Here is a 27395-nt window from a genome sequence, read left to right on the forward strand (position 1 = left end):
TCTAACCCAGGCTCTTTTCAAATTACTGCATCTGCCCTGGGTCCTGGAGCATGTGACATTTTGTGTGCGCCCTTTAAGAGTGGAGCCTCTATTTCCACAGCTCTCTGAATCTCCTGAAAGTAAACCCCACTGGCCTTCAAAGCCTTCACAGCCAAGTGTTCTGGGGGATCCTCTTTCTGGAGCAGGTCCCCCAGGCAAGGGAGCCTGATGTTGGGCTCAGATACCGTGTTCCTTGGGGAGAACCTCTGCAGTTGTAATTATTCTCCCGTTTGCGGGTTGCTATATTTAGTGTTATGTTTGCATTCCTTTCTTTTTGTGTGTGTGTATCTATTATAGGTTTTTGGTTTGTAGTTACCTTGAGGTTCATATATAACAACTTATATACATATGTGATTATTTTAAGTGACGATCTCTTAAGGTTGAATGCATTCTGACCACCCTATATTTTTACACCCTCCTCTATGTTTAATGTTTTTGACATCATGTTCTACATCTTTCTGTTTTGTGTATCATTTATTGTCTATTGTGGATAGACACTGTTTTCCCATTTTTGTCTTTTAACCTTTCTACTGGCTTTATAAGTGGATGATCTGCCGTATATTTTCCTTTACCAATGAGTTTTTTCCTTTTGTAATTTTCATATTTCTTGCTGTGCTCTTCTCTTTTCCATTTAGAGAAGTCACTTTAACATTTCTTGTAAAGCTGGTTTAGTGGTGCTAAACACTTTTAGCTTTTGCTTTTCTGTAAAACTCTTTATCTCTCCTTCAAATCTGAACAACAGCCTGGCCAGGCAGAATCTTCTTGGTTGTAGGTTTTTGCTTTCATCACTTTAATACATCGTGCCACTCCCTGCTTACCTGCAAAGTTTCTGCTGGTAAGTCAGTTGATAATCTCATGGGACTTCCCTTGTTAAGTAACTAATATCTATTCTCTTGCTGCTTTTAAGATTCTCTCTTTATATTTAATTTTTTCCATTTTAATGATAATGTGTCTTAGTGTGGACCTCTTTAGATTCATCTTGTTTGAGCCTCTTTGTGCTTCCTGGACTTGGATGTCTGTTTCCTTCCCCAGGTTAGGGATGTTTTCAGCTATTATTTCTTCAAATAATTTCTTTGCTCCTTTCTCTCTTTCTTCTCCTTCTGGGACCCCTATAATGTGGATGTTAGTATGCTTGAAGTTGTCTCAGGGGCCTCTTAAACTATCCTTGCTTAAAATTTTTTTTTCCCTGTTCAGCTTGGGTGATTTCCACTAATCAGTCTTCCACATTGCTGATCCATCTTTCTGTATCATTTAAACTACTGTTTATTTCTTCTAGAATATTTTAAAATTTCAGTTATTTTATTCTTTAGCTTTGTTTGGTTCTTCTTTATATTTTATAACTCTTTGTTGAAATTCTCACTGTGTACTCCTGAAATCAGTGAGCATCTTAATGATCATTCTTTGAAGTCTTTATTGGGTAGGTTGAAGGGATTAAAATTTGACTTAAAAAGGGATTTGCTCCATCCACACCAGCTTCTCTACCAATGATTTTTTCTTTCTGCTTTCCTAGTCAGTTCTCAATATCTTTTTTTTTTTTTTTTTTTTTTGCGGTATGCGGGCCTCTCACTGTTGTGGCCTCTTCCATTGCGGAGCACAGGCTCCGGACGTGCAGGCTCAGTGGCCATGGCTCACGGGACCAGCCGCTCCGCGGCATGTGGGATCTTCCCAGACCAGGGCATGAACCCGTGTTCCCTGCATCGGCAGGCAGACTCTCAACCACTGCGCCACCAGGGAAGCCCTCTCAATATCTTAATTAGTAAGAAGAGTAGGTTCCTGTAATTAGACTGAAGGGTGGGCCTCCTTAGCAATTAAGAATTTCCCTTGTAGCTAAAATCTGGGAAATATATCAGAGAACTGGTAGCATTATTTTAGTTTTAGCAACTATTTCATTTGGCCCATCTTATTAAAAACAGTAATTTTAAGCTTTACAAGTTGTATGATTAAAACTTTCATTATTTGATAAATGTAGTCTTCCAGTTTTTTTTACTTGGAGGTACTTGGTGTGAAATACTGAGTCTGTTATCCATCACCTAGAAACACTGTTTCTATGACCTAGAAACAGTGTTTCACTGAGGCAGAAAAATTTGGAATGTTAGAGTTGACATAAGGGAGGCTTTTGTTTTTGTTTTAGTAAATTTATTTAGCTAACATGTAAGAAATACTTATATTAATTATAAATCCTCTTTTAGGGAAATAACTAGTTTCTCCATTTCTTGGAACAAACTAAGAAATCCTGCTAAGGCTCACCCTTGCATCTTCCTCTTTTTAAGCCACCCTTCCTTCTGCTTGAGTTTCTCCAGTAGCCTTATACTTCCTATCCAGACCTGTGTTCCCTAGGCAATATCCTGGAATTTCTTGCAATGAGATATTATCTATATTAAAGAAATCATTAAATCACAGAAACTCCAGCTAATGGAAGGCATTTTTGTATACTTTCATTCCAGTGTAATGGAATACTTCAGTGATTAGGTATATGAAATAGGGACAAAGTCACAGAGGTGCCATAGCTTTCTGTATTTATGGATTGCTGTACCAACTACAATAGCATGTCCCATATAATATATGGCTTTGCCAAAATGAAAACTGAGATTATTTCAAGAGAATCATGCCATTAATGTTTAGGGGAAAGGTCAATGCATTACTTTCAGGCCCAAGAATCCTGAAATAGCCATTGCATCTGAATGAAAAGGAGAAAAAAAAAATCACTGATGTCTTTGGCTGACATTTGTGAGGAGTGGGAAATGAATAAATTCACTCACAGTGATTGATGTAACCTAATAAAAATGTCAATAAATTCACATCATTCTGTTGCTGTATCTCAATCATGAGTGTCTAAGTTGTGCCTACTTTTACTTCTCAGGCTGAGGAAACACATTACCATATTTCTTCACCCATTCCGAAGTTGAGATTGAGTGTTATAACATATAAGATATAGACTAGGTAATGTGGTCCTACTCTGAAGTTGATTCTGGTACAGTAGAAAAAGACATGTTCCTAAAAAATTATAATGTAACATATATAGTTAAAATTTCATAGGAGAAAAACAGCTAAAATATGATTGCTGTTCAGAGGAAGGAGAAATTACAAAAGTACAGAGAAGCACAATTATGAGAAAAGCTGCCAATTTCATATAAATGTAACTGACATTAGAGAGTGTTCAAATTTAAAATTGGGCTTGAAGTCCTTGAAAAATTAAGTTCCTTCTTTACTTTCTTCCCTCTTTCTTTTTATTCTACCCCTATCCTTTCCTTCCTTTTCCTTCTTTCTTACAATTTTCCTTCATTCATATGAACTTAGTGTTTACTGTATGCTCAGCACCATGCTAGGCACCACAATAAATAAAATAAAGACTATCCTCAAGATATCATGGCCTCCCCAAATCCCCATTCCAATATAACACAGGATTCCCCCCTCTATCCAAAAGCAAGTAATATAAAATATGCATCGGGGGGTATGTATTGGAGATTTGGGAGGAGGGAGCTTGAGGGGCGAGTAAGATGAAGCTAGAATAGAAAATTAAGATTAAATGGAGAGGGACTTCCCTGGTGGCGCAGTGGTTGAGAATCCGCCTGCCAGTACAGGGGACGTGGGTTCGAGCTCTGGTCCAGGAAGATCCCGCATGCTGCAGAACAACTAAGCCTGTGTGCCACAACTACTGAGTCTGTGCTCTAGAGCCCGCGTGCCACAACTACTGAAGCCTGTGTGCCTACAGCCCGTGCTCCACAACAAGAGAAGCCACTGCAATGAGAAACCTGCACGCCGCAACAAAGAGTAGCCCCCACTTGCAGCAACTAGAGAAAGCCCGCGCACAGCAACAAAGGCCCAATGCAGCCAAAAATAAGTAAATAAATTTATTAAAAAAAAAAAAGATTAAATAGAGAATATGGGGTGGCCAGTACACTGAGTTTAACCCTTAATTAACAGGAAATTAAGGGTCATCAGAAACCAAATGAATGGCAGGATAGTTTTTCCCTACTAATGGGCAGTGGCTGGGCTGCTGGAGCCTCTACAAGGGCTGTGGGCAGGAAATGTGAAGGTAAGAGGGAGCCCTAACAGGTGTAAAAGACAGTGCAGATCCTGTATTGCTCTCCCAGAAAAAACTCACGGCCATTGCAAAAGGGTGCAGAGGTCCTAATATTATAGGGTAAGAGTTAAGAAACAGTAGACTTTTGGGTCATACATATAAATGATAATTATAGCACAACATGTTAAGTGCAATGTAGATATCTACGAGTACAAAGATTAAGAAAAGATGTTTCGTATAAGCTGAGTCATCCCTCATAAGCAGAGTTTGCTGGTTGAGTTAAGGGCGATGGGGCTGTGGGAAAGAGAGGAATTTCCAAGAAGAGGGCCAAGTATGATCAAATATGATCAGTCATTGATTCACTGAACTATTTATTTGAATATTTCATTTGAAATATGAATCATATAGTGATTTACTGTTAATAGAATATAAACTGAGGTAGAGAAGCCAGGAAATAAGGCTAAAAATATGCTGTGAGTGGAGTACAATCTTTAGAACCTTGAATTTCTATATACAGTGGCATGAATTTTGTCCTGTGGGTGAAGGAAAGCCATTGAAGGATTCTAAGCAAGGAAAGAAAGCTAAAAATGAGGAAAAACAGGATTGTACCTTAAAAAAAAAAAAAAAAAGAATTCAACAAATGGTGGCGAAATTTTCCATATGCAAAGAAAGACAGAAAAAAAAAGAACCTTGGCCCATTCTTCACAGTTTATGCAAAAATTAATTCAAAAGGGATCATAGACCTATACGTAAAACTTCTAGAGGTGAGTAGAAGAGAAAGTCTTTGTGACTTTGGACTAGGTAAAGAGTTTCTTGATACCACACAGAGAAGCACAATCCATAAAGAAAAAAGTAAAAAAAATTAGACTTTATCAAAATTAAAAACACTTACTCTGCTAAAGACACTCTTCATGGAACAGAAAAACAAGTTACAAACTGGAAAAATATCTACAAATCACATTTCTGACAAAGAACTGTATATAGAAAATATTAAAAAAAACTTTTAGAACTCAACATTAAGAAAAAACAACCCAATGAAAGAAAATGGGTAAAAATCTGAAGACACACTTCACCAAAAAAGATATAAGGATAGCGAGGTACACATATGGAAAGATGATCAAAATCAATAGTCATAGGAAATGCAAATTAAAATGACAGTAAGATACCAATATAGACTCACTAAAATGGCTAATTTAAAAAAAATGACAGTATCAAGCATTGCTGATGAAGCAGAGTAACTGAAACTCTCATTAATTACTAGTGGAAATGTAAAATGGAACATCCAGTTTGGAAAACAGTTTGGCAGTTTCTTAGAAAATTAAACATATATTTACCATTGGATCTAGTTATTCCACACCTAGGTATTTCTCCAAGATAAATAGAAATATGTGTTTACACAGAGACTTACACATGAATGTTCATATCAGTTTTATAAATCATCATCCAAACTGGAAACAACCCAGATGTCCTTCAATCGCTGAATGCAAAACCAAACTGATGGTACATCATACAGAGGAGTACTGCTCAGCAACAACAAAGAGGCATGAATCTCAAGTGCATTCTGCTAAGAGAAAGAAGCCAGGTCTGAAAGGCTACTTATTGTGTAATTCCATTCACAGAACATTCTGAAACACAGTTCTTCCTTAAAGAAATGTTCTGATTAATAAATATAGAAGGAAAGAGAAAAATAGAAAAATCACCATTAAAATATGACAGTAGTAATTGTTGCAGGCAAGATCTGCTATGGATGATAAAATTAATGGGAAAAAGTCTGAGGAAAAACAAGATATTTGCATAGTCTAATCTCCTCCCAAATATACATTAACTACAAGAGGGGAAAAGTAATTTTTCAGTAACTTTCTATGAGACACCACCTTAACCAAGTGATCCCTGTTAACATACCCAGGGATAATGCACGTGGACATCATGTACCCTCGGATATAATGCGTAAAGAGGGTATGCAAATTTTGTGATGTTCCTGCCAAAAATGCATAACCACAAATTGAATCATGAAAAAACAACGGACACACCCAAACTAATGGACAGTTTACAAATCACTGACTAGTAGTTTTGAAAACTGTCAAGGTCATGAAAGACAAGGGAAGACTGAAGAATTGCACAGATTAAACACAGACTGGACTAAGGAGATGCGATAAGTAATGCAATGTGGGATCCTGGATGAGTCCTAGAAGAGAGAAAGGACACTAGTGGAAAAGCTGATAAAATCTGAATAAAAGTCTGTAGTTAAGTAAATAGTACTGTACAGATGTCTGTTTCTTGGCATTGATAATAGTCCTATGCTTATGTAAAATACATCAGGGGAAACAGTGAGAGTTATATTGGAACAATATTATTTGAATAACTTTTTCTGTAAGTCTGAAATTATATCAAGGTGAAAATTTAAGGAAAGTTATAGTAATATATTCTCACAACAACAAAACAAGCATTAAGATATTCATCAAGGGATTAAGTAAGGACACTGCTAGATTTCCATTCATTACTTTGAGATAATTTTTTAAATCAGAAATCACATATACAAGGGGCCAATAATCATTTTCAGTAGCCCATAATCATTTTCAGTGATTAAGATTCCTCCTGGTCTTTATTCACTCCTATCAATATATAAGACCATCAGGAACTTGGTGAAAAAGTTCCTAAGTAATGACTGGTTACTTTACCTTGCAGCCTGGAAGGATGGTACTCATTCTCCTGAGTTTATGGATGCAAATTAATATCTATAACATGGATTTATCTATAGCCCTTCTCAAATTTGGAGCCATCAATCTCTTTACCAGAACAAATTGCATCATTCTTTCCAAATGATTTGGAAAGAATTTTCACTTTTGAAATGAGTAAGATTTCACCCTCTAGATGGCTCTATTCAATTTTATTTAGATGTATTAAAAGGCAATATTATGTATGCATAAAGTTGTTTTTATATTCTCTTTTCTCTCCTAGTTCTTACAGTGTTATCTTCAGACTGAACAACCTGTTACTAGAATTTTTAAACTGATACTTCTTATTATAGTCTACCCAATAATTAGCAGGCTGGCTTAGAAAACAGAGAGAACCACAGGAAGGAGACAGTAAGTTAGAAGTAGATCTAGGGAGATGATTAGAGTGAATGACCTTGAGAAAACTCAGATACTTAAACACTGAAGAGACAAGAATAAATTCCTTCTGAATACAGGGGAATTTTATTCTCTCTTGTAAAGAGAGAAAAGTACACTCTGGCAGAAAGAAAATAAGCTGGTGATCCTGATTAGCCCCAGTGCTGCTTGAACAGTGTGATACACAGGGCGACAAGACTATGTCGTCTTGTTACTGTTTCTCAGAGTCACACTTGCTTCATTTTCTATTTATCCATATGTATACATTATAATTTCAAGTGGCAAATACTTTGCAGTAGATCTCCTGAGACTCCGTTAGACTCCAGAAACTGCATAAGAATAATTCATCACTAATTTCCATAAACAGTAAATAGTAAATATTAAAGATGGTAGGAGAAGAGAGAAAATCTCTATTTCTTCTCTTTTTGTTGCCTCTCATCTTCCCTTTTCCCTCGGGTTGCATCTCTTCCTACTTTCATGCTATCAACTCTTTTCCTCATTTATCAACAGTGCTCTTTGGGGCAGCAGCTTCTGTCCTGATCTCCAGGTTCTCTTGTGTTCTTAGTAATACCCACAATCTTTCTAACCTTTCCTAATCAGTTTTTTTTCACACTTTTCTCAAGAGCCAATTCAAATATTCACCAACACCTCAGGCCCTCTACCTATCACCTCAGCAAATGATCTAGCCTTGTACATGACTGAAAAAAGGAAGGCGGGTAACTCCAAAGGCAGCTGGGTCTTCTAGCTACCAACAATCTTTGCATACCATAGTTATCTATGTACCCATTTAGGGTCAGTTTGGTACATTTTCTTCCAGTGCCTCAGGGATTTAGAAAAGAAAGAATACATGGGAAAAATGAGAATAAGTTTTGAGATGATTTTGTCATTTAGTATGAAAGCAATCTAGGATTCAAGAAGGATGGTGGAGAATGAAACCAGAGAAAGAAGACCCAGGGACCTGACCCAGGAGGGCAGGCGTTTTGACTTTCTTATCCATTGCCAAATACCTAATGCTTAGAAAAGTGCTGGCGCATAATAGTTAGGCACATAATAAATATTACTTAAATGAATGAATGATTTAAAGAATGCTAAGCATTTGGAATCTAAGTAAGAAATGAACACAATCTAATTTGCATTTTTTAAGCTATCAGTCTGACTGCAGTGTACACATGCCTCACTCACTCTAAAGTCCACTGCAGTCTTGGCCTTGATTCTCACAGTGGGCTGTGTCCTCCTAGTTTCTCCATCCAATAGATGCTTCTCAATCCTTATTTTATTTGGCTTCCCAGCTCATTTTGTGCTAATGACCCATCTTTCATTCTTAGAGATCTGTCCTCCTTCTTCCAGGTTGTTCTGTCTGTCTCTTTCATAAGCTTTTCTTTTTAAGTCAGCCTGTTAGGGCTAGTTCTCCTCAACCTTCTGGGTAATTTCATCCTCCCGATGGCTTCAACTACTGATCCACCCATCATTTGCACCTGCACACCAGAATTCCACCGAGGCTTCCTGGAAGTCTTTAAATGTCCAAGACACTTCTAACTTATCACGTCCAAATCAGAATTCATTGTTAACCCTCCAAATCTATTATTTCTCCATAATTTCCTTTCCGTCTCCCTGCTTATGTAAACCAGAAGCTTGGAAGTCATCCAAAACCATCCCCATTCCCTCATTCCTCATATATAATCAGTCACTCAAGTCTCCTAATTTAACCTTGGAAACAGCTCTTGAATCTAATTCTTCTCTTTATCTTTCTCATCATTTTTCACTTGGATTACTATACTAGCCTCCTTACTGTTTTACCTGCCTCTAGTTTTTTCTTTCAATATATAATTCACACTATTATTACTTAGCTCTAGCTATTTTCGATGCTCCCCCAACACGCCACATTCTTTCTTAGCACAAGGGTTTAGAACTTATTGTTTCCTCTGCCTGGAATACTATCCTACCAAACCCTAGCATGGCTTGCTCCTTCACTTCTCTCAGGTTTGTTCTCTTTATCTAAAATTATATTGATATATTTAGATTCCTTTTTGTTTCCTCCAGCAGGTAAAAGCTCTGTCTTTTTCACTACTCTATTACCAGTGATTAGAAGAGTTGGCACCCAATAAATATTCTCTGAATAAAATAATGAATAAGTTAACGAATAATTGTATCCAAAATAGCCCATGCCGCACCATATTGGGAAATACTGGCCTACTTGTTTGTTGCTCCCAGTGGACTGGAGCCAACAAATGAGCTTCTCAAGAGCACTGAGACCATTTTTTCTCTATCTCTAGGTTTTAATAAGCAGTAGTGTCTGACACCTTGGTGGTGCTCAGTAAATGTTCCTAGGAAAACAAAACAAAGTAAAACAAAATTCTTAACCTATCTTAGCTAGTTGAGTAGCTGAATTTCACAAAAAAAGTCTAATTTCTTTCATTAGAATCAGTTTCACAGAATGTTTTACTCCCTTCAACATATATTCCATATATCCAAACCTTGATTTTGCTTACAGCAAAATTTTACCTATACTTTTCTACTTTACAGACTGTAAGATAAACACTTTATTAAAGGCACTTTTTGTTTCTTCCTGATCACCGATATGAACCTGACATTATAATAAAGTTGGAGGTGGGGTGGTAAGTTATTGCTGGCACAAACCTTCCTTACCAACATCTCATGACTCTTTTGGCAAAGGAATGAAATACAAACATGTTAGGGTTAGATGTGACCTTTCTTGTTTTGTAGTACAATCTGAACTTTTCAATCCTTTGTGCAGAGGAAAATATTGAGGCTTAAAGTCATTGAATAACTTGCACAAGACCCTGTGTTGAGTAGCAGAATATACAAGCAGGTGGAGAGGCAGCTATCATATTGGTGGCAACTGTAACCGTCGAAATCTTGGAGAATGTATTACTTGACAAGTAAAATGCAATTCTGGGACTGGAGAAACAGTTCTTGTGTATTTATTGTCTATTTGACTGGCCCGAATCTACTCTCTGACTTAGAGTCCAGGTGGACCCATCAAAACTATTTGGAAGGAACCCTCAATGTTCTGGAATATTTAAAGATGGTTTGTGCAGGCCCAGTACTTTGTGTTATAGATTCTATGCTGTTCTAGAGTCCTTAGCAATGTCCCATGATAAAATAAATTTATGTTTGGGAATTTGTTTGATATCCTGATTGACTTCTATTATTCCTCACTGGATTTATGATTTATTTGAGATGTAGTTAGTATACCTATATTTAGTTGTTACCTAAGCTGGGAGATAGGCACTTCATTCTTTCTCCTTTTGGTTCTTCCATATCATCATGAATTCAAACTGTAGGGCCCCATCTTCTAGAGTGTGGTTACTGCATTGTGTTTCTTTATCATTTAACCACAATTCTTATCTTTTTATAGAAGGTAGCACTTTCTCTTTTGGATATGTAGTTAATGACACTGGTGTATACATCACCTGTTACAAACTGCTACTATCCATGGTACTAATAGCTACAAGTCTGTTCTCTAACTGATGGCTTCTGTTTGCTTCTTGGAGAAAATGTATGTGCTAAGCAAATGGTTTAGCTGGATTAGTCTCTTTCTATATCAGTTGCTTCTTAATAGGTTAATGAAATTGTGATGTGTGTCAAACAAATAGGTTCAACTTTGATCTGACACACTTTCTATATAATACAGCTTTTAATCATTTAACTTTGAAGTTTATAATAAAAGTAGTTATATGCACAAGTATGAAAGAGCAAAAGTGTTTCCAAGAACTTTATAATATGTATCTCTCAGCAATAAAACCTATAGGTAAGATAAAAATTATGCATATTAAGAATTTATAAAAGGATCTGATGAAGATTTTGATCTATAATTTTGCATTACTTGCAACTGAGAGTCAGTGTATTTATTTCTCAGAACCCCAGGATAATCTACTAACATGACTGTATAAACCTATACTGCATCTTTATCTTTGTCAGTATTATCTTTTATGCAATATGGTAGTCCTTAGGGAGCATTAATTGCTAGCTATCTCTTAGCTACTTAAGGGTAATCTTGGAACAATTACCATGTATTTATGGAAATGAGGCATTCATTTATTTATTGCCTTTCTCTTAAAAATCCCATAGCATTTGCAAGAATATAACAGTATAAATACGCCCACTTGTCTTTGGGGGAATTATTCCTTTCTCCATCTCCACCACCCACCTCAGCATCACTACAACACCCTTATGTGGGTCTCATACTTACAAGTTAAAACTACAATGATTATTGCCACTCAAAAGCATATTGTATCTATCCTTTCTCAATTAGCCTTTCTTTTCTTTTCTTATCCTTTCTCCCTTTTTCTTTTTCTTAAAACGGAATAAGGACCTTCACCTAGGAATCATAAAAATTGGGCTACGTAAGGGTCACTGGTCCCAGTTTTATACAAGATTGTTACAGATATAAAGCAATCACTGTGTTAGTTGTTTGAATGTCTTTGTGAAATAAACTGAGTATTTCAAACTGGCAGACAAGTGCCATAGATTATATTATTAAACCTCTTCAGTTGATTTAGAATAATTCCTACTACTTCTTAGGGCCAAATTATATACAATATTATATAGATAATAAAACACATAGGGATACATGAATAATTCACAGAATGTGATTTATCAAAGGTAGAAAATAAATATCTGATCTGAATTTATTGTTAGATATTTATTTCCAGATATTTCATGCATAAATACTCATACGAGGACTTCAATAGCATACTTAAATTATTTTAAATGTTTTGCAAAGGTTCATAATCCAACTTTAAAATTATCATTTTCATTCCAGAGAGATATAAAACAGAAGGAATAACTTGAAATGTTCATGCTAAGTTAATGACAAAGAAGTCAGAATATATAAAAGAAATAATTAATATGTTGTTTCCTCTCTCTCTTTTAGATTAGTATTATTGCTAGGTATTGTGGCATATCTGGATCTCTCCAAATTTTACATAAGAGATAGTTTATTCCACTCACCTAAATATTTTCTTTATTTTTAAAAAGTATTGTGTTATTTTATTCAGACTGTCATTTATTTAATGCTATTTAATTCAGATAAGGCAAAGTGTAAAACTCTGATTTATTCAGCAAAATAAAAAGCAAAGAAACAAAAAATCCCATGGATCTGTCAAACAGACAGACCTCAGTCTGAACATCAGTCATACCACTTACTATGGGTCAGAGGTCCTTATGTGGGTTAATTCACCCATTTGATATTCAATATCCTTCAGTGAATACTGAAGGTTCAGCAGATATGCATAAGAGTTACCATGAGAATGAAATGGTAAACTATAGTACCAATAATAGCTACCATTTAATGTGGCTTACTATGAGTCACATGCTAAATACATTTATAAAATTAATCCTTACAGCATTCCTATTGGGTAGGACTTATTTTGGCCCCATTTTACAGTGTGGAAGTAAACAATAGAGATGTTAAATCATCTACCTAAAACTTCAGAAGACTTCAGTGGCAGGAGTGGAATTCTAACTGGTGTCCATCTGTTTGGTTATCTATTGCTGTGTAATAAACTATCCAAAATGGAGCAGCTTAAAACAACAACCATTTTATTATCTCTCATGATTTTTACGGGTCGATTGGACTGAGCTGGGTGGATACTTTGCTCCACAAAATATCATCTGCAGCTGCAGCCATCTGGCAGTAGAAGTAGGGGCTGTAATGTCTGAGGTGGTTCTTTACAAAGCTGGCACTCAGTGCTGACTATCTGCTGGGAGCTCTTGTAGAGCTGTTGTTGACTAGAATGACTCAGTTCTCCTCTTTGCAGTTCTGCGTGTGGCCTCACCATAGGTACTGGTTTTGCTCAACATTGGAGACTAAGTTACATGACAGAGTGTTCCAAGAGGATAAGGTCCAGTGTACAAATATGTAAGATGCTTCCACTTGTATCGCACTTGTTAATGTCCCATAGGCCAAGGCTAGTCACATGGACAAGCCCACAATCAATGTGGGAGAGAACAACACAAGGGCATGAATACTGGAAGGTTCTACTAAGGCCACTAAAGTAACAGCCCATGGCAACAGCTGAAATCAAAAGCAAACTTTTGTGTCCTCCAAACTGTCATGGCTATCAGTAATTTTCTGCTCTCCTTGGATAGCATGTTGGCCAATGCATTGTGAGAAGGACTTTGGAGTTTCAGACACAGAGTCAGTTAAACGTTTTTAGTAAGATTTTACACTTTCCTTCTTCCAAATATAACATGAAATTTCAATTTCATCTAAATAGTTTTAAAAGAAATTTCAGTTTTACAAAAGAAAAATGCCTCTCAAAGAGTTAGATTATTTTTATGAGTTTACAATGCCATACTATAATGAGTTTTATATGTTATAACTCATTAGTGAATAAAATAAAGAGAAATATTAAGTTATGCCTTATCATTATTCAAATAAAAGTGAAGATATTGCAATCTATTTCTTAGATGATATGATTAGTTTTGGATTTCTGAGAAACTTTTTTCCCAAAGGAATGGTTTTGATCCCACTATTTCTGTAAAAACTGGATTTTTATTTCAGAAATTGTAATTCTTTTCTTCATTTTATATAAATTAAAATAATACAGTTCTAATGGCATTTATGTAGGTAGGTTCCATAAAGAACTTTTTATTTGAAAGTTTTACTTTAGATAAAGCATTCTATATTTGTATTGTCTATGACATTTATTTACAAACAGAACTATTTTACCTTAATGACCCCAAATATTTTAACTGTTTCTCCTATTAATATTGAAATTTAAGCAGGTTCAGAAGAAGTGAATTGCTTACAGAAATTAGGAAAAAATATATAACCCTTTACCTTGATTTATTATTTCAAGTTAAATTAGCAAATGATTTACAGGTAATAAAAAAACATTTCAAAGCTGTTTGGTAACCAATGCAAACTCTGATAATGTCATAGACTAATATCAAGACTCCAAGGGACGATATCTGAAGATGATATCTGAACTAAGTTATACCCAAAATGGCTGTGATATTGCTAGTAAGCTTTTTTTTTTTATTTAAGGAATTGAGACAGATATATAAAAGAAGAAAATCAGTACTTACTTTTTGTGACAACACCTTCTAAGCGAATGATATTTGGGTGGTCAAACTGACCCATGATACTTGCTTCTCTTAAAAAATCTCTTCTTTGCCAATCCATGTGGCCACCTTTCAAAGTTTTGATGGCAACTGGGATCTCTCTTTTCCCTGGTGTTTTCAAACGCCCACTACAGACTTCTCCAAATTCACCTTAAAATATGAACAAAAGTAGTTGTTTAAACAGAATACTTATATTCCAGAAAAACTGAATTGTCACAAAGTACCATCTTTTTGTTTTTTAAGACGATGACTCTCAAATGTGCCATTTTTACACAGAGAACTCTTCCTTAAAAATTAAACTTGTAATGACAATATGCCTGATCAGCATCATTTGTAATGAATAATGAAATGCATTTTCATATGCTGTACCACAGGAACTTCCATTGATAGATATCCCTGATCTGCTGAGAAATTATGACTAGCAGAATGGGTGATGCTAATGCAATTCTATAGAAAAGCAATCACTGCATAACATTTCCTGTTCCTGTTCTCAATACTGATATATGGGCCAAATGCCTGCTCTTTTCAGGGAATCCATCAGGCATATGAAGTTGATTTGATTGCACAGGCATATGTCTGGGCTTCACTGCCATTAGAAATCAATGCTAGGGTCAACTGGTATATGAACATATTGAAAAGACCACACTATAATTATAGTTAATTATAATTAACTATAATTACTTATTATAGTTGAGTTCACACAGGTTAAATTACATGTCACATGGTTTGAATACAAATACAGTAAGATTATCTACAGTTCAGCAATGGCTCCAATGGATAGATTAAAAAACAGCCAAATATTTATCATGAATTTACTACATATATATCCAGTGCTAGAGTGCTGTGGATTTCAAAGAAGTATAAGAGTTGGTCTTTGTTCTTTGTAGCTTATAGTCTAGTAGGAGAATTTAGACGAAACATTGAAACACTTAGGAACCTAAGAACCAATCCCTGCAAATGTTGTATTATTTAAGTAAGAACAATGGGAGCTGCAAGACTTCCTGGAGGAGGTGGAACTTTTGCTGGACCTTGAATGATGGGTAGCATTCAGATATTCAAGAAAAGTAGCAACATTCCAGACAGGAGTATATGGAGTGAGGGAAGTGAAGACAAAGATTCAACGGTCAGAAACAGTAAAGAGAAAGACATGGACGTAGGGCAGTAAGGAGACAAGGTTGACTAGAGGGGTTACTGAGGGAAGGATGGTCAGAGACTTCTCAGTGCAATGCAGTAAATTCAATAAAGCTTGAGATTTCATATTTAATTTTTCTATGGTCAATTTCCTGCATTTACTTAAAAGCATGATGCTTGATCCCCAATTTATTCATCTATAAAGTGAATATAATAATGAAACCTTTTGTAATTCTATAATGTTCCTTCCCCATAAGGATACTGGGAAGTGATAATGCATATAAAAGTGCTTATAAACTGTAAAGTACTATTTATGTGCTTTAAGTTATATAAATCTTTGGAAAGGTGAAAGAAATAAAAATTGAAGTATCTTCAGTTGGTTTATTAGCTAGCAGTTCTGGCCAGTAGCTCGATGCTATGTAAGTTTAAGTGTAGAGGATCAAATTAAATTTTTGCAGCACCACAGATTATCCATATTTTCTTTGAACCAATTCATTACAGTCAACTAAATGTTGACTATTCATGGATATTAATTATATTTCGGTATAGATGCTAAGATGTTTTTCTAAATGAAAAAAAAAAAACTAGAAAGGAAATAAGCCAAAACTTTGCTTCCTAAATTATGTGTAAACATGTCCATTAGAAATAAAAAGCAGTCTAGCGAGTTTTATATATATATACATACATATATATATATGTATGTATGTATATATATATGGTAAAAAAAAAAAACAAACAAGCAAACAAAAAATGCTGACTAGAATGTGGTCCCTAAGTTCAGTGTATGTGATATTGGGGTTTTACAAATCTTACATAATTTGACATCAAAACAAGAATAGTTGTTTTTTTTTTTTTTTACTTAATGATGCTTTCAACTTATTGGAAGTTAAATGTTCTTATGTTCACAGGAGAAAGAAGCCATAGTTTTCCAGTTTTGTTTGTAATAATGTTTTTAATTTTTTAAAGATTTTCTCTTAGACATAAAAAATTGGCAAATGATAGAAATTTTCAACATTCTTCTATTGAGGCTGTGAACCTTGAGAGTAAAGGTATATGTATATGTTTAAATTAATGTCCGATATATCCAGGCCTACTAAGATACTTGAAATTCCTTTTCAGATCACTCTGGTTTGCTTTAATGAATATCTAGAACAAAACAAATATTTTTTCTTCTTCTTTCTTTTATTTTGCCTTAATAAATCTGTTAGTACATATAAAGATTCAACAATATTTTAAAACCTCTCACCTGCCATGAGCCCAGATTGCAAGTGATTTTCTGTTAACATTTCATAGTAATTCAAATAAACTTCTGAATATAGTGAAATGAATAGCAAACTCTGTTGGTATTTTATCAAGATAGGCAGAGTGGCAATTTACTTTGGTCTTCTGTTGTGTGAAATTCATGTAATCTTATTAACACCAGGCAGGTATTTTCTTCATGTCAAGCTTTGCATGATCAAGCTATTATCACACTTACTTCAGTGACACTAAATATGGCTGCCTCAATTAAAGATCTGAGACTCCTAGTGCATTCTTTAGGCATAGTGTAAAAAAATCAGTCATAGAATATATTATAACTCTTATCTGTAGTAAGCCTGGATGAATCAGGCAAATCAGCCAGAAAGGAAAAAATATTTTAAATTAAATGCATATTTTAAAATATTGCCAAAGACTGATCCATTATATGATTGTCCTTGTAGCAAGAGTGGAGGTCCTGTATGTAATCATAGGAAAGAGAATTTATTCCTTAATAAAATGTGAACTTTTATATATACTGTTTAGTCGATCATTAACTCATCAACTATAGGAATATGGTGTTAAATACTTTTTTTTCCCTTTACCAACACAGTCTCACCATCATTATTACAAAGCTAGCACATATATAGTGCTTATCATGGGCCAGGTCTAAAAACCTAAAAAATATTTTAATCTTGACAACAAACCTTTGAGGTGGGTACTGTTATTATCTTCACATTACAGATGAGGAAACTGAGGCATACGAGCTAAGTAACTTGTCCATGGTAATGTAATTACAAAGTGGTAGAGCTGTAATTTGAACCTAGGCAATCTGGCTCCAGAGTCCATGCTTATAATTACTATTCTCTGCTGTCTGAGATATTTATCATTGTTAATACTTGTGTTAATATGCTAAATTCCCAGTTAGTAACAATGATGTCTTCAAACTCACTATTGTATAGTGTTCAAACACATTAACTGGATATGCACAGGTAGATGGAATGATAAAACCATATATTAGGAATCCTTCACTATAAAATGGAAATGGAGACCTCGCTTAACTAGGTTGTATATTAGATGGTCTGGAAAACTCACTACAGTCTATCTAGTCTCAAGAGAGTCAAGAAAAATATATCTAGGATAATTGATCTTCTGCCACTGACAGCCCACGCACTTGCTAACAATTCCATCTCTCTCCCTGGATGGTGTTAAAACCTTTCTGGACAAGCAATTTTGTTTTACGGTATATAGGGTCATATTAAATTATCAATTAGAATTGGATTTTCCACATAAAGCCTATATCGTTTAACTAAAACTGTGGAGGAGGGTAGAGGCAACAAGGGACAATCTGTCTTGGAGGATGATCTTATCAACATCCCCTGGAGGCTTTCTGAAAGTTTACTCCCCCTGTTCTGAGATTCTGGTACTCCCTTACCTCCAACCCCTTGAGAGTCACTGAAGCAGAAAGCCACGCTCTTGACGGTTTTTAAAAACATACCTCTCCCCGTCCTCAAGTCCATTCTCTACGTTTGCATCTTTATTCCTGTCCTGCCCCTAGGTTCTTCAGAACCATTTTTTTGAGGGGGAAGGGTAGGTTGGAACGAAGTGAGAGAGCGGCATGGACATATATACACTACCAAATGTAAAATAGATAGCTAGTGGGAAGCAGCCGCATAGCACAGGGAGATCAGCTGGGTGATCTGTGACCACCTAGAGGGGTGGGATAGGGAGGGTGGGAGGGAGATGCAAGAGGGAGGGGATATGGGAACATACGTATATGTAGAGCTGATTCACTTTGTTATAAAGCAGAAACTAACACACCATTGTAAAGCAATTATACTCCAATAAAGATGTTAAAATAAATAAATAAAATAAAACATAACTCTCAGGTGTAATGACATGCTTCTTTCATCACACTTGCTGTGTCCCTCTGACGGGAACGCTCTCTACAAGTTGTTCCCCTTCCTCCCTTGTCTCCACCCTGCTCAGTTCTTCTCTACGCGATGGCTTCATATAAGCAGCAAATGCCAACCTTTCCCCTCTTCAGAAACTTACTCTGATGAACCCATCTCATTTAGTCCCCCACCAACATCAGGTCCCTCCAAATCAGACAGAAAAAAATAGCAGCTCTACAATCAGAAGCCGGCCTCACTCTCAGAGCTAGGCTATTTTATTCTCCTATCAGACATTATACCAACCTCAACCTCAACCAGGTTACTCTGAGACACAATAAAATGAGACTGAGCAAGGCTGCTGCATAATTTTGCCTAAGCACAGAAAAAAAGGCAAGGTCACATTGCCCAAAATACTAAACATCTCCTCCTCTCTTGGCTAAAATGAGTGACTGCTATTTCTCTACCAATTAAAACCTTATTCTTGTTCTAGTCTCCCTTCCCTGTAGATAAGATTCACTGAGATACTATGGCAGAAGTCCTAAAACTAAGGCCCAATATTATGTGCTGTTTGACAGCGCGGGGGAACAGGGAGGGCCTCAAATGGCTTTACCACGGGTTCTCCTCTTCACTCTGCTCCCACAGATAAGGGCAAACAACCCGCCTTATCAAACGGATAAGATGCAGTTCCTCCTCATCCCTGAGTGACAGGTTTCACTCTCCTGCCAGCCTGGGGAATGATTCAAGCAAGCCAGTCACATCCTCCTGAGGGTATCAGGGGTACCCTACCCTCTTGACACTACAAAGCCTGTCTCCCACGGCCCCCGGTTGTCCACTGGGTTCCCAAGTGTAGCCCAGGTGGCCCTGTGTGGCATATGGTGTCCCTCCTCCCCCCGCCCCGGCTGTAAGTATATGGAATGAATAAGTACCTGTTAATCTCACCTGTTCAATGTAAGGCATTGTGTATTCGGCCATCACAGGGTGATGGAGGCACCCAATAGGAGGCAATGAGAACAGATATTCAATTGCAGATTTGCCATTGCTTTCTGACAGCATTTAATCCAGAGCAAACTCCTGCTTTCTTGGACCCCCTGCCAAATCACCCAACCAAAGCCCAAGTGCTATAATAGGTTCTTTCTAACACCTTTTTACTGACACACACTAGAGTTCCCCATGGTGTGTGTTTTCCCTTGCTGAAATGAGCAATAAACCCAGCTTTTTCAACTATAGTGTGTTCCTGGGGTCTTTGGCTTGAGGGCATTAGCATAACATATTTACTGTATAGCACTTTTAACTATGTGAAATCATCTTTGAAATTCATTTTTAATTAGTTTACTCATTTAGTAACTATCCCTCCATTTCAACACTTCTCCTGAATTCCATCCAGTCAACTGTAATCTAAGTCATGATGGCACAGGGATCAACTGTCTCTATTTCCTATTGTACTCTCAGTGTTTAGTACATAATAAGCACTTCTTTAATACTTGCTGCATGAATATGGGGAAAACACAACTCCAGACTCAAAGTTGGGCTATCTTAGAGTAAAAATTTTCCAATTTTTGCTCTTCTTTCATTGTATACAGTTAAGAGATACCTCAATACCTTCTGTATTCAGTTTTATTTTTAAACTTAACTGCAAACAATCCAGTTTCATTTCTGAGTATAAAGGCAACAGGAATAATAGTTTAAAGTGTCATATAAGGAGTAAAAAGAAGAGGCATAGAGGAAAATCATATAACAGATTTTTAATTCAGTTCTAGAGGAATTTATTAGTCTCTTGAGGTCTTAAGGTAAATTCCATTATTATTATCAGAAGGGTCACACACCCCATTGCATTCACTGTCTGTCATTCAGGGATGAAATACCAGAATCCTTATGACTAATTCTGTCTGGTTTCTTCCACATATGAAAGAGAACACAGCACACCTTCGACATAGGAAAGAGAACAACATCTTTTTGAAAACATAATCTCACACCAGTTGAAATGATATTTGAATGTTTCTGATTCAACTTCACAGGAAGGTTCAACACAATGCAAGACTTCTCGTGTTTAACAAGGCTTGTCAATAGGAAGAGTCGACTAAGACATGGAAGAGGACAGGTTTACAAGTTAGGGCTTCTATTTCTGGCATCGCCACTAATTTGTTTTGCGGAATTAGAGGAAGTCATATTACTTTTTCCTGCTTTGGTATCATTGTGGATAGGTTAAATACTTACCACCTATCTTCTTCTTGAGAGATAAAGAGTAATGTGTATATTTTTACAAAGCTTTTTAGTCTAAGAAAAGTTCCATGTAACCACTGAGTCTTTTAAAATTATACTGATACCACAGAGAGTATGTTAAATATGTCACTCTAAGTATCCTTCACTGCTGGGTTCTTAAAGCCTAAGCCAGGAAGCAGGATTTCTGCAAGACAGGAGAATGACTTCCTTATCAAACAAGGGGTAAGGATTTCTTTAGTGAGTGAGGTCAGTAACGCATTATCCATTTTTTCCCACACCACATTCCAAACATCAGACAGCCTCTTTTTCTTTCTGAGCAAGTTTTTATTCTTTTCTGATAAAACAAACTCCCAATTATAACTCTGTCCTCAAGAAGATTAAAGTTTTCTCTATCTCTGACATCATAAAGTCCAGTGTATTACTCACTTATTGAATACACTTATTCATATTATTTTGACTTTTCAAACTCACTGTTACCTCTACTCCTAGAACACTTTTTTAATCCAGTATCAGCCTCTACCACAGGCCTCTCATACCACCTGCTTTCTTCCCTCAAGGCAGATTGAAAGAGCTCTTTAGACTAAAAAATATTTGCATTTCAAAACTCTGCTTGATGCTCTATAAAAATTTATTCTCTATGCTGCCATCAAAAGGACCACTTTAGAAATAAAATCTAATTTAAAAAAATCTCTGTGACCCAGAGAAAGTTACTCAATGTCTTTGAGTCTCCGTTTCCTTATCTATAAAACGTGACTATCTGATTTGCAGAATTATAAGTAAAGGTACCTAGCACTGCCTCTGGCAGCTCCTACTGTTACTACATATTTTCACTAGCCTTGCGGCCACCCATTCTCTGCAAATGAAACCTAGGACCGGTTCAAACATCTGCCAGTCTCTCCTCCCATAACCAGGCTGCTGAGCACTCTGCATTGGATAGAAGTGTTACTAGAAAAATATAGTTCCTTTCTCAGCTATAATCCCTTTTCAGTACACACACTGTCTCAGGGTAATATCTTTCACTACCACCAGCTACTGCCTTTAGGTTGTTAAGTTCCAAATCTATACTTGCAGCTCAGACTTCTCTCTTGAACTCCAGACTTGCATAACTACCTAGACATCTTCTAAGGGCAATCCTATCATTATCTCCTATGGTAGCTAGCTTGCACTATTATTAAAAAATACCACAGATTGGGTGGCTTAAACAACAGAAATTAAGTTTTTCACAGTTCTGAAGGTTTGGGAATCTAAAATCAAGGTGCCAGATGATTGGTTTCCTGTTGAGAGCTCTCTTCTTGCCTTGGAGACAGCCACCTTCTCACTGTGTCCTCATGTCCTTTCCTTGGTGAGGCCACAGAGAAGGAAGAGATCTCTCTCTCTTCCTCTTCCTATAAAGTCACCAATCCTATCATGTTAGGATCCCACCCTTATGATCTCATTTAACTTTAATTAAAACCTAGAAGCCCTATTTCCCCATACATTCACATTGGGGGATAGGGATATAACATATAAATTTTCAGGGTTGGGGGGGACACAATTCAACTATAATATCTCTTAAAACCTGCTTTTCTGTCTTTATCCCTTAATTCATTTAGTAGCTCTAAAGACGTTCGCATTCTAATCCACAGAATCTGTGACTATGTTACCTTATACAGCAAAAGGGATTGAGATGTGATTATCCTGGACAATCCAGTTGGGTCCAGTGTAATCATAAAGGCTCTGAGAGTCAGAGAAGGAGATGGGATGATGGAAACAGAGGTAAGAAGTCAGAGAGAGATTTGAAGATGTTATGCTGGTGGCTTTGAAGATGGAGAAGGGAACTTGAACCAAGGAAGGCAGGAGACATTTAAAAGATGGAAAAGTCAAGGAAACAGATTCTTCCCTGATGTGCTCAGAGTGAATCAGTACTGTCAACTCCCTGAGTTTAACCCAATGAGACTGATTTTGGACTTCTGACTCTCAGAACTGTAAAATAATTAATTTGTGTTTTATTAAGCCATTAACTTGTGATAATACATGGATGGCTTTTAGCAAAGAGTTAGTTCTCAAATATTAGTTTCCATTTTAGGCTGGATAATATCCTCCATTTAAGCATGATCCTTTATTACTCTCCAATGCCCCCCTTTTATATTTTTCTATTAACAACACTTCTCTCATTAGCTGTAAGTTTCCATTCATTCATTTCTCCATTACACTGTGAAAATTTTGAGCACAGGGATTTTGTCTTCATCTTAATCCCCAGTGTCTATCATCATGAACAGCATGGGTCTAATGTTTCCTGACTGCACGACTGGACTGACATCCTCATGACAGACACCTTCATCAGTATTGAATCCTCTATGTGAAAGTATACATTAAACATTTTCAAGTATTACTTGAGTGGGCAAGCGTGAGACAGTATCATTTCCCCCAGCATGTATGAATTCCTGCACTAGCACAAATAAGACATTTTGGAATTCAGTCAGGCAATAAACATAATCAGTATTCACAGCAGAGGACTTGTGTTTAGTGAAGCATGACTAAGAGAAGCTAGTAGACTGTCAGCTGTAGTGGTCAAAATGTTTTCAAAAATGGGAGAAAAATCAGCTTTCCAAAAATACAGAGATGATTATTTTGATTAAAAAAGCCAGTGAGTGTCTGTCCTGAGTTACTATTAAAAGTGATATTACACAATTCTTTTTTTTTTTTTGCGGTACGCGGGCCTCTCACTGTTGTGGCCTCTCCCGTTGCGGAGCACAGGCTCCGGACGCGCAGGCTTAGTGGCCATGGCTCAAGGGCCCAGCCGCTCCGTGGCTTGTGGGATCTTCCCGGACAGGGGCACGAACCCGTGTCCCCTGCATTGGCAGGCGGACTCTCAACCACTGCGCCACCAGGGAAGCCCTACACAATTCTTTAATAGCAATAAAGACTTTGAATAGCTTTAATACCAAAGGTTTATAATAAACCTATATTAGTTCATTTTATCTTAAAGAAAATATGCATAGATAATCAGTAATGACTCTGTAAATTAAACCATGATTCAGAATTGTTGACATTTTAATGTGATTATTTATTCTCAAGGGATAGTATCAGGCGCATGTTCTAATAAAATGAACATTAAAAAGTTTGTTTTCATGTTAAAGCGCTATTTTCACTAATGTAAACATTATTTTAGGCAAACTTTTATTCAGTCAGTTTTGTCCTTCAGAAGACATTCATCATAGTTCATCTTCTATAAAGCTTATGCTTCATTATTTTATTTATTCAGAAGATGTTTTCACTGAGTCCTAGATTGCAATATATACCATTATTATATGTGTTTCTAAGAAGGAAATACTGTTGCGAATTAAACTATGAATGCTACCAATTGTAGGATGCTACCTAAATTCAGTGACATTAAAATGAGAACATTTGCTAGAGTAAAAACTTGAAAGGAAAGAAGCTATCACCCATAGGCCAAATAACTGGAATACAATCTCATTTTGGTATATATACTTCTACTCTATTTCCTAAGCATAAAGTTTATATTATTTTTCTTAAACGTGTACTAATACTATATAATATACTATTTTTCTGTATATAATTAAGATCCTTTATTGATTATTATAGTATATGCAGTTTTCATGCTATTATATGTAACATAACTTATCTTAACAAATCTCTTTTTAAAGAGCTTTGCAATCAGCTTTTTTATTATTATTTAAAAGATAGCTTTTACCATCAAATGTCATATGAGTCATTATTATAAACATTATAGAGCAACATTTTTGCCATTTATAATTTGTTATAATTTCACTCCTTTATGCTAACTGAACAAATAAGCACTTAGAATATTATTATTGAAACAAACCCCAAAGAAGTGAGGAAATAATTTTTGTTCAGTGATATATCCAACCTAAGAAAACTGCCTAGCATTACATTTCATTAATACCAAAATACAAATCAAACAAACTTTTTTCAGCCCGCAGATTTGTCTGGGGAATAAAACTTTAATATTCTTTGAAAGTATTTCTGTATATGTGTTTTGGAATTACATGTTTGGTAAAATTTGCACCCCACCCCAACCCTCAAAATTTAGATCCAAAATTTCCTTTGTGGGGAAAAAACTGTTAAATACTGATACAGTTTATGGAGTGGACATAGGACAATATAGGATCTTGTTCCTCCTGAGGTTTTGTAATATACAATCTTCTAGAAACTTGTCTCCTTTATCCAGTTTTTACATTTATTGTCACATACTGTTTATATTTTACTGTTGATTTTTAAATATTTATTAGTAGCTATATCTTTTCCTTTGTCATCTGTAACATTGTTTACTTATACCTTATATTTTTCTTGATCTTTTTTATCAGAGTTTTATAATTTTATTAACATTTTTAAGAAAATAATTTATTTTTTCTGTTATGTTTTCTATTTACTGTTTTTAATCTTTTCTTTACTATTTACCTTCCACTTTCTTTCTGATTATTTTATTTCCATTTTTCTAAATTGTTAAGTTGGATGCTTAGCATATTAATTTTTAGTAGCTCTTCATTTCTAAAATAAGCATTTTAAGGCTATATATGTATTTACCTCTAAAGTATGGCATTTATTGTACCACATGAGTTTTAAAATGTGTTTTTTTCATTTTTTTTTTAGTTCTAGAGATTTTCTCATTTATATTAAAATAACCCATGAATTATTTAAATGTTATTTAATTACATTAAAGATAACCCACAAGTTATTTAAAACTATGTTTTAAACTGTCTAATTTTTTATGTTACCTTTCTATTTATTTCTAAGCTAATTGTACTTTGGTTAGAAATGTATTCTATAAAAATCTGATTTGTTGCAAATTGCTTCATGGCCTAGTACATGGTCAGTTTTCATTAATATTTTTGTACTTTAAGAGAATGTGATTTGCCTATTTACAGATGACATGATACTATACATAGAAAATTCTAAAGATGCCACCAGAAAACTACTAGAGCTCATCAATGAATTTGGTAAAGTTGCAGGACACAAAATTAGTATACTGAAACCTGTTGCATTTCTATACACTAACAACAAACTATCAGAAAGAGAAATTAAGGAAACAATCCCATTAACAATCACATCAAAAAGAATAAAATACCTAAGAATAAACCTATCTAAGAAGACAAAAGACCTATACTAGGAAAATGTAAGACACTAATGAAACAAATTGCAAATGTCACACTAATGGAAAGATATACTGCGTTCTTCAACTGGAAGAATCAATATTGTTAAAATGACCATACTACCCAAGGCAATCTACATTCACTGCAATCCCTATCAAAACACCAATACCATTTTTCACAAAACTAAAACAAATAAACTTAAAATTTGTATGGAAGTGCAAAGGACCCCCAAATAGCCAAAACAATCTTGAGAAAGGAGAACAGAGCTGGAGGAATCAGGCTCCCTGCCTTCAGACTGTACTACAAAGCTACAGTAGTCAAAACAGTTTGATGTTGGCACCAAAACAGACACATAGATCAATGGAACAGGATAGAGAGCCCAGAAATAAACCCACACACTTATGGTCACCTAATCTAGACAAAGGAGGCAAGAATACACAATGGAGAAGAGACAGTCTGGGAACTTTGTGGTTCTGGGAAAACTGGACAGCTACATGTAAAAGGATGAAATTAGAACATTCTCTAACACCATATACAAAAATAGACTCACAATGGAATAAAGGTCTAAATGTAAGACTGGACACTATAAAACTCCTAGAGGAAAATATAGGCAGAATACTCTTTGACATAAATGGCAGCAATATTTTTTGGATCCATCTCCTAAAGTAAAGGGAATAAAAGAAAACATAAACAAATGGGACCTAATTAAAATTAAAAGCTTTGGCACAGCAAAGGAAACCATCAAGCAAACATGAAGACAACCTACTTAATGGGAGAAAATTCTTGCAAATGATATCACCGATAGGAGATTACTATCCAACATATACAAAGAGCTCATACGACTCAACATCACAAAAACAACCTGATTAAAAAATGGGCAGAACTCCTGAATAGACATTTTTCCAAAGAAGACATACAGATAGGCAAAAGGCACATGAAAAGATACTCAACATCGCTAATCATCAGGGAAATGCAAGTCAAAACCACAATGAGATATCACCTCACACTTGTCAGAATGGCTATCATCAAAAAGAATACAAATAACAAATGTTGGCAAGGACATGGAGAAAGGGGAGCCATTGTACACTGTTGGCGGGAATGTAAACTGGTGCAGCCACTGTGGAAAGCAGTATGGAGGGTCCTCAAAAAACTAAAAATAGAACTACCATTTGAACCAGCAACTCTACTCCTGGGTATATATCTGAAAAAGAAACAAAAAACAAAATAACCACTAACTGGAAACGATACCTGCATCCCAATGTTAATAGCAGCATTATTTTTACATTTGCCAAGATATGGAAGCAACCTGTTGTGTCTATCAACAGATGAATGGATAAAGAAGGTGTGAAATATATATATATATTTTTTAGAATATAAAAATATATATATCTATAAATGGATGGACTTGGAGGGCATTATGCTGAGTGAAATAAGTCAGACTGAGAAAGACAAATACTGTATGATATCGCTTATATGTGGAATCTAAAAAGTACAGCAAACTAGTGAATATAACAAAAAGAAGCAGATTCACGGA

At 35.7% G+C, this 27395-nt stretch overlaps 1 protein-coding gene across 4 annotated transcripts in view; it reads right to left on the reverse strand.

Moving 5' to 3' along the window:
• The window catches only part of EPHA6 (EPH receptor A6), a gene marked incomplete at both ends in the record, with an annotated part of 853969 nt that overhangs the window by 190774 nt on the left and 635800 nt on the right, over positions 1-27395 (reverse strand). For all 4 annotated transcript variants that reach the window (XM_079704141.1, XM_079704139.1, XM_079704140.1 and 1 more), the window contains one exon: positions 14230-14415. In XM_079704141.1, coding sequence (XP_079560267.1) covers positions 14230-14415 — 186 coding nt within the window. The remainder of the gene's footprint in view (positions 1-14229; positions 14416-27395) is intronic.

Source organism: Hyperoodon ampullatus, assembly GCF_949752795.1.
Source record: "Hyperoodon ampullatus genome assembly, chromosome: 5".
NCBI lineage: Eukaryota > Metazoa > Chordata > Mammalia > Artiodactyla > Ziphiidae > Hyperoodon > Hyperoodon ampullatus.